Source organism: Humulus lupulus, chromosome 4 (assembly GCF_963169125.1).
Source record: "Humulus lupulus chromosome 4, drHumLupu1.1, whole genome shotgun sequence".
Taxonomy (NCBI): domain Eukaryota; kingdom Viridiplantae; phylum Streptophyta; class Magnoliopsida; order Rosales; family Cannabaceae; genus Humulus; species Humulus lupulus.
The window spans coordinates 249,963,190-249,972,542 of record NC_084796.1 but is presented as its reverse complement, the minus strand read 5'-3'; the positions used below and the strand labels follow the sequence as shown (position 1 = coordinate 249,972,542).

At 33.2% G+C, this 9,353-nt stretch overlaps 1 protein-coding gene and 1 non-coding gene across 2 annotated transcripts; one reads left to right on the top strand and one right to left on the bottom strand.

Moving 5' to 3' along the window:
- The first annotated feature begins 672 nt into the window (after window positions 1-672).
- Window positions 673-2,437, top strand: LOC133831699 (U-box domain-containing protein 21-like). The gene has a single exon (XM_062262090.1). The coding sequence runs from the start codon at window positions 933-935 to the stop codon at window positions 2,259-2,261; it is 1,329 nt and encodes a 442-aa protein (XP_062118074.1). The 5' UTR covers window positions 673-932; the 3' UTR covers window positions 2,262-2,437.
- Window positions 2,438-5,117: 2,680 nt separating this feature from the next.
- TRNAL-AAG (transfer RNA leucine (anticodon AAG)) lies at window positions 5,118-5,198 on the bottom strand. Its single transcript has one exon. It is a non-coding gene; the product is annotated as a tRNA-Leu (tRNA).
- Window positions 5,199-9,353: the final 4,155 nt, after the last annotated feature.

The window sequence follows — 9,353 nt, the reverse complement described above, 5'->3', positions numbered from 1 at the left end:
TGGTGAGTTAACCTGCCCAAACTACCCAATTTGAAAATCAGGGTAAATCTAAAAAATAGTTTTATTAGGCAGGTTACAGGTTAAAATCTTGTCTAACTCGACCAATGAACACCTCTAGAGAAATTGAACGATTGCCCGAAGTATTTGATCTGGTGAGTCGTGTTGGATCCGAACTCTTGGACTTGTATATTAATTGTAACATGGAATGATTTTTTATTTTTTACTTATTTATATAAAAAAAATGAAAAGGTTAAGCAAATAGACTTAGATCAAGTAAGAAAAAAAAATGTGCAAATTTGTCAATTAAAAGTTGTAATTGTAATACCGTGTCAATACAAACCAAATAATAATATTATTATACACACACCCACACACGTACTAAACACCAAAACCCAAAACTTGGGTTTACTTGATTCTAAAGAGCGTACGTTTACCACTTCCACCCTTTGACGGTTCAGATATAAAGCTTTTCAAATCTTCAACGGTCAATATTCAAATAATCCTTATTTATTACCAAATAAAACTCACTTCGAATTCTCTCTCCTCTCTTCAAGGTCTTCTCTTTGAAAATGAACACCGTGTGAGAAGAAAGAAAGCAAAAAAAAAAGAAAAAAGAAATCACCCCAAAATAACATTCATATATATATATACAATCCTCCTCATATTTTCACAAGACAAACTAGAGTACAAAATTTTATAGCATCTTTTTCGCCTTTAGAGATCATAGTTCTCGAACGAGCAATCGAAAAGATTCTGAAACATCCTCGGGTTTTATAGTTCTCTAACGAGCAATCGAAAAGATTTTGAAGCATCCTCGGATTTTATAGTTCTCGAACGAGAAATTGAAAAGATTTTGAAGCATCCTCGAGTTTAGAGATCATAGTTTTCGTGAAGCGTCCTCGGGTTTAGGTACTACGTACCCATCCAACAAAATGGTTTTGGGTTGGAGATTAAGAAGAAAAAGCACTAAGAAGAGCCCAATGGCTATGAAGGTTGAGATCCCAAACCATTTCCTTTGTCCAATCTCATTTGACTTGATGAAAGATCCAGTTACATTGTCATCTGGCATAACCTACGATCGAGAAAGTATAGAGAAGTGGCTCGAGGATGGGAATTTCACTTGCCCTGTAACCAATCAGATTCTCCAAAGCTTCGATCAGATTCCCAACCACTCTCTCCGCAAGATGATCCAAGAATGGGGCATGGAGAATCAGAAGCACGGCTTCCATCGCATCCCCACGCCCCGAATCCCCGTCGTCCCAACCGAGGTCTCGGAGACTCTCCTAGCCATCGAGGCTTCATCCAGGCAGCTCGACCTGGTCAGCTGCCGAGAATCCTTGAAGAAAATCGAGCAATGGGGCGCCGAGGGCGAGCGCAACAGACGCTGCATGATCACAAACGACGCGGCCGATACCCTCTCGGCCGCGTTCGAGAGTTTCGCAGGCGAATCATTCGAGCAGAATGGTATCGTCTGCGAGCAGATACTGTCCAATTTGGTCTGGATGTTTCCAATTGGAAAAGTGGCTCGACAACACTTGGGATCCGAGGCTTCTCTACGTTGCATGGTTAGGTTTCTCACACATACTGATATCTCGACCAAGCAGAATTCGATCACGACATTAGAAGAGGTACTTTCTCACGACGAAAATCAATACCACGTAGAGTTATTAACAAACATCGATGGAGTAAGTGAAATACTATTCGAGCTCATCCGAAAGAAAGTTTCAACGAAAATTACAAAAGCTGCCCTCGTGATAATCTTCCACATGGTTTCGGTTCCAGCTTTCGAAGACATCAGATCATCATTTCTCGAGATGGGTCTGGTCTCTTCACTCCTGGAAATTCTCGTAGAGTCCACAGAAGAGAAGATTATAAGCGAGAGAGCTCTAAGTGTCATGGATGGCGTTCTGGGTTTCTACGAAGGAAGAGTAAAAGCTTATCAGAATGCTCTTACTGTACCAGTGTTGGTGAAGAAGCTGTTGAGGGTTTCGGTTTCGGCTACTGAGTTTTCGGTTTCGGCGATTTGGAAGCTTTGTATGAATGCAGTGGTGGAACAAGAGAAGGAAGAACTGGGAAAAGTAGTTCTTGTTGAGGCTCTTCGGGTTGGTGGGTTTCAGAAACTGTTGTTGATTATTCAGGTTGGTTGTGGCGTGGAGACGAAGGAGAAAGCTACTGAGGTTTTGAAGCTTTTGAATCCTTACAGACCAGAGTTGGAATGTATTGAGACTGTAGATTTCAAAAGTCTCCAAAGGTCCTTTTGAAAATTTTGGAACTAAAATAATTCTTTTCTTCTTTTATCAAATATATATATGTATATGTATATTTTGTTCTAAATTTTGAAGTAAGAGTATTTGATAGAATAATCTTTTTTTTTTATAATTACTTTGCACAATAAATTCGTTTTGATGATAAAGATTACTCCTGATATTTCTCGAAATTCTTAATACTCTATCTGAATACGAACTCTTCACATTTCTCGAGACCTTGTCGAAAATTCTCGATATCCTATGTGAAATTTTTTAACACTCTCTCTAGAAGTTTATTTTGGAGAGATTTATTTTCACCAATTAAATTAGTTATGTATAAATATATATAAATTTTTTTAAGTGGGTATTACTTTTGTTTTTTTCTCGAAATTCTCAATATTCTATCTGAACACGAACTCTTCACATTTCTCGAGACTTTGTCGAAAATTCTCGATATCCTATGTGAAAATTTTCAACACCCTCTCTAGAAGTTTATTTTGGAGAGATTTATTTTCACCAATTAAATTAGTTATGTATAAATATATAGAAATTTTCTTAGGTGGGTACATCACTTTTGTTCTTTTGTTCTTTTCTCGAAATTCTTAATACTCTATCTGAACACGAACTCTTCACATTTCTCGAGACTTTGTGGAAAATTCTCGATATCCTATCTGAAAATTTTCAACACCCTCTCTAGAAGTTTATTTTGGAGAGATTTATTTTCACCAATTAAATTAGTTATGTATAAATATATAGAAATTTTCTTAGTTGGGTGCATCATTTTTGTTCTTTTGTTCCTACCGTAGTAACGTTTTCTTTTTTCGACCCTTAAAGAAATTACAATCTAATTTTTTTTGCATGATGACGTACATTATGATTATAACAGGCATCTCGCCAATTTTTAGGAAATTTTGATTAATTTACGATGCTGCAATCAGAGTTCAAATAGTTAGTTGTACGCTTACCTGATTTTTTTTATACGTGTGGAAAATAAGTTATTTGAACTTTGATTTCGACACTGTAAATTCATTGGAGTTTCCTGAAAATTGGCGGGATGTCTACTCTAACTATCATGTACGTTGTCATATAAAAAAAAGAGTTATCATTTCTCTAAGTACCGAAAATAGAAAACGTCCCTACAATAGGAGCAAAAGTAATGTTCCTACATAAAAATCTCCCTAAATATAATATATATATATATATAGGACAACAATTCTTCTATAGGGCTTCACTTTAAGCCCTGCCGGTAGCGCTCTCAGTGTTTCTCGACCCGTGAACAGTTTTCGGCACGACTTTTTTTTATGACCATATATATTGTAGCTATTTAGAGCATTCTGCAAATTTTCAGAAAATTCCGAATAGTTTACAGTACCGAAAACTAGGTTCAAACATGTTGTTTTCCACGCGCATAAAAAAAATTATTCACGCGTGCAACAACATGTTTGAACCTAGGTTTCGGTGTTGTAAACTATTCAGAATTTTCTGAAAATTTGCAGGATGCTCTAAATAGCTACAATATACACGGTCATAAAAAAAAATCACGCCGAAAACTATTTACGGGTTGAGAACACTGAAAGCCCTACCGGTACGGCTTAAAATAAATCCCCTACAAAAGAATTCCCTTATATATTAAGTTCAGTGGAACTAGATTGAATGTGATAAGAAAAATTTATGATGCATAATATATGAGAATAGCTAATAATGGACTTCATTGGTGTTCGACACATATTATGATATTGGGCACGTTAAGGTATAAATAACAAATAGGAAGAATTGAGTGTAAACACATACATTTATAGGACTAGTTGTGTATAGATATATTTTTCTCAAGTAACAATCCTTGAATTGGTAAACAACTTTAAAAGAAAAGGTCAAACAAAATCGAATATATTCTCTGTCAACATAAAGACTTGGTTTCCTTTTATACACTTCTTATTCAAGGGGTTGTAATCATGTTTTCTGAGAAAATTTTCCATTTTCCTTGGAAAATTTACGTAAATCACTGTTTTTATTATTATTTATAAATATAAAAATCTGTTTAATTCATACTATTTTGTGGTTTGGTGTGGTAAGCATGATGAAAAATATGGTGATTGTTTGCAATGTCATGTCATGAACTCTCAGTCTCCCATATAATTATTACACAAATGTTACTAAAAAATTCATAATAATATTAATAAATTAGAATTAATGTTAATACATATATATTATTTTTTATATTTTATCATTAGTATAGAATAGAATATTTAGAGATAAACAAATTAATTGTTTGTTCATTGTATTCATTCAATTCCCAATTTGGAAAAAAAATAATTACTTAAAATAGAAATTTCATAATAATATTAATAAATTAGAATTAATGTTGATACATATATATTATTTTTATATTTTATCATTAGTATAAAATAGAACATTTAGACATAAACAAATTAATTGTTTTTCCATTGTATTCATTCAATTCCATGTCATGAACTCTCAGTCCCATATAATTATTATACAAATGTTACTAAAAAATTCATAATAATATTAATAAATTAGAATTAATGTTAATACAAATATTTTTTTTTATATTTTATCATTGGTATAGAATAGAATATTTAGACATAAACAAATTAATTGTTTTTTCATTGTATTCATTCAATTCCCAATTTGGAAAAAAAATAATTACTTAAAATAGAAATTTCATAATAATATTAATAAATTAGAATTAATGTTGATACATATATATTATTTTTATATTTTATCATTAGTATAAAATAGAACATTTAGACATAAACAAATTAATTGTTTTTCCATTGTATTCATTCAATTCCCAATTTGGAAAAAAAAAAATTACTTAAAATTGAAATTAATTTAAGGTTGAAAAAAACATGTTGAAAGTGGGATTTGAACCCACGCCCTTTCGGACCAGAACCTTAATCTGGCGCCTTAGACCAACTCGGCCATTTCAACGTGTTTGTAATATTGTTTACAATAAATATAATAACTGTAATTTATTTTGTTATATTGGAAAAATAAATTTTTATTTTTATACTTTTATTCTTAAATATATAAATATATATGTATTTATATTCTGTAGAACTACGTGAAAAAACTGATAAAATACAACTTGACCATTGATGCTTGCTCTCTATGTTAATTAGTAGTACAAGTTTCCTAGAAAGGCTTGGATTATCAGGGATTTCAATTTAATCCGAGGGGTAGGGACTTCGTGGGGACCGCCTCGTTTATATTGTAATTTATATTTTTAATATAAATATTATTAAAAATATATAATATAATTATTTATATAAATTATTAATGGTATAATTTATTATCTTTTAATTATTTTATATTAAAAAGTATTAATTATTTTAATTTATTTGATCAATTTTAGAAAAAAATTAAATATTTTTATTAAACGGGTACCTGATGGGGCCCCGACCCCGAGACGGGCTCCCCCATCCGACGGGCTCCCCCATCCCCGCCCCCGCCCCGCCCCATTTACATCCCTAGGATTATGTATATACAGAGAAATCTAAAAACGATTGAATAAGGGTAGAAGGTTATGAATTTAATCCTTGCCTTAAATTTATGCTAACTAAAGAAAAAGATAGTAAATAAGTAATCACAAAATTTCATCAAAGCTTATTAGTAGGAGTTAATTCTACATTTATATAATTTTATATGTAGGAGTTGATTTCCAAAGTTTTAACATCAATTTTGTATGTCTTAGGTCTTGGTTGACTACCATTCGGTTTTGGGCTTTGGCTTTGGGAAAAAAGTGATTTTCCAAGAAGTTGTTGATAGTAGTTTTTCGAAGAATAGCTTATTTGGCTCATAAGTTCTATAACTAAGACTCTGGTTGGTTGGGCTTTTAAAAGTTGTTTTTGAGCTTCTGAAGTTCCAAAAACACTTCTGTTGCTGGTTGGGTAATCACTAGGGTTGTGCAAAAAATTTTACAACCCGCCCAACCCGAATAATCCGCCCAAACCAACCCGAAAAAACCGCCAAAAAACGCAACCCGAATAAACCGCCCAATTGTTACATTGGGCGGGTTGAAAATATAACCCGACCCGTCCAATATAACCCAACCCGCCCAATTAAGCATTTATTATCAATTTGTTATTTTTAATATATCCAAATAAATATATAAATTAATTAATTTTTGTTTTAATTTTTTTACTATAATTTAAAATATTGTTTTAAGCTTAAAAAGATAAACTTCACACTATTAGTACTAGTATTTAAAAGAAAAAAATTACAAAAATGTAAAATAAAAAAAATACCACTTTTGTTTGGGCGGGTTGACCTGACCAACCCGCCCAAAAAAAAAATACAATTTCGGTTTGGGCGGGTTAACCCGACCAACCCGCCCAAATTATTGGACGGGTTAAAAAAAAAAATTCTTAATTGGGTAAGTTACGGGTCACTTTTGCTAACCCGATTATGACATTGGACGGGTAAAAATGTCTTGTAACCCAACCAACCCGCCCAATGCTCAGCCCTAGTAATCACTGAGTTTCAGCTTTAACCTTTAAAAACCTCTTTTAACAAAAGTCAACTTTAGCAGCTTTCTTAAGAAGAGCTTCCTGAAAAGCTAAAAACAAAAGCAAAAGCTCAGCCAAACAAAGCCTAAACAATAAAGAAGAGCTTTTAAAAAGTTGTGCCAACCACAACCTTAACATAAATAACAAATTTTTATTCCATTAAACTATTCTAGAAACTATCACGTCAGTTAGTGTAATGTTTTGGTGCATAATTTTAGTGCACATATTATTACTTTTAGTCTATAAATACATTTCTTATCCATTTCATTTGAGTAAAAAAAAATAGTGTTTGTTTTCCCTTTGTGAGAAGTATGAGAAAGATTCTCAACTGTGATGACTGTAACTATTTAGAATTCATTAGTGGACTGGATATAGGATCAATTTATCGATCAGAACAAGGATAATTCATTTATGTTTCTTACTTTTAGTTTTATGTTCTTGAATGTTTTATTGTTTCTGTTGATATATTTTTTGTTGTTGAGTCTTTCTAGACATTACACAACATTATACATATATTTATATAATCTTTATTAACAATCGTTTTTTAGCACTCTATATTAGTGCTCATGGCAACTAGTGAAAGAAATGTGGAGGCAGGCCTGATCTTAAGTTGTGGGGGCCTTATACAAAATATGTTATTTTAAAAAAAAATTATATATAAATGACATTTTTAAAAATTTTAGGGGTCTTTGTGTATGTAAAAAAAATGAGATTTTAAAAAAAATTAGAGCCTCATTGTGTGGGGGCCCTAGGCACAAGTCTGGGCGGCCTGTGCCCAGAGCCGGCCTATGTGGAGATAGAACAGATTGTTTCTGTAAGGACCGTCGGACACCATCTATTTCTCCATTGGAATGATATTGTCCGCTTTGGGCCTAAGCCCTCACGGATTTGTTTTTGGGCACCTTCCCAAAAGGCCTCATTCCAATGGAGATGGTGTCCAACTTTATATACCCAAGATCCTTCCCATTTCTAGCCAATGTGGGACTTTGGTTGTACACCCAACAATCCTCCCCTCAAACAAAGGACCACCTTGCCTCCCCTCAGACGATTACAGATCTAAACCTGAATCCCTCGATTCCAACACTCAAGATCCCCTTGAGTAAGCTAGATGAATCCCTTCACCAGCTAGATTCGAAATCCCTTCGAATACCTGAATCGCTCGATTCCAACACTCAAGATCCCCTTGAGTAAGCTAGATGAATCCCTTCACCAGCTAGATTCGAAATCCCTTCGAATCAGATCTGAACCTCTGATGGCTCTAGCAGCAAGCTTCACCTCCTTTGTTTGGCGGCTAATTTTGGGATCCGGCTCTGATACCACTTGTAAGGACCGTCGGACACCATCTATTTCTCCATTGGAATGATATTGTCCGCTTTGGGCCTAAGCCCTCACGGATTTGTTTTTGGGCACCTTCCCAAAAGGCCTCATTCCAATGGAGATGGTGTCCAACTTTATATACCCAAGATCCTTCCCATTTCTAGCCAATGTGGGACTTTGGTTGTACACCCAACAGTTTCTATGGCTAGCAAGCTCTCGTCCGAACAAGATTAGGATTGAGAACGCGATGAGAGTAGTGATGCTGGTTTTGGTGAGAAATCTCTAGTCAGAAGAATCCTTTTAAAAAAGACTAATGGAAAAGATTCATTAAGAAATTATTTGTAGTCTCAAAACCAAATGGTATATGTCAAGCTCCTAATTAAAGTGTGACAAAGATAGTACTTAGTGGGACTTTTCTTTGATAAAAAAGAGGATGCTCAATGAATTTTAGACAAAATGTAGTCATGGACGTTTGGTGGTGGTCAGTGGAATGATATTCCAGGGTGAGAAAATGATATTCCAGGGTGCGTTTAGAAAGTTACTTTGTAATTGGAACTGGATGTGATTTGGAGTAATTACTCGGTTTGAGGTGTTTGTCTGACCATGCAATTACATAATACTATGTAATTTGAAGTAATTGAGGGGTCCTAATGACATTTTCCAATTCTCATAGCCCCATGAGAATTTGATGTAATTACACTGTGTAATTATTAATTACTATCAATTTTAAATAATATTTATTACATAATATTATTATTTTTGTGTAATTACTAACTGTTTTTCCAAACATGACAATAGTAATTCATAAATAATTAGCACTTGACATCCAAACACACCTTGTATTTTAAAAATGTATTGTAATTACTCAGATATGTAATTACTAGTTCTATCTCACATTGTATAGCTTCATTTTTAATTAAAAAATGATGCAAAATATTAAATTCTTTCATTTTACTTCTATTTGAATTCAATTACAAGATTTTAAACAATACAAACTCAAATTATAGTAGAGAAAACTTTGTCACAAATTTTTATTTATAATTTTTCTGTTTGACCAAAAATCATGTTTTAGTAGTATAATTAGTTTTTTAAAAAGGAGTTTTGTAGCTCAATTAATATTCTTTGAAGACGAGTTTCTAGTAATCAAGTAACTTATAATTGTGAACATAAATCGAAAATTGAGCTTGGTGTACGTGGCCATGAAAATGAAATATATAATTTTCTACTCTTAAATTGTTTGATATATTGGTGTAGTCCATCA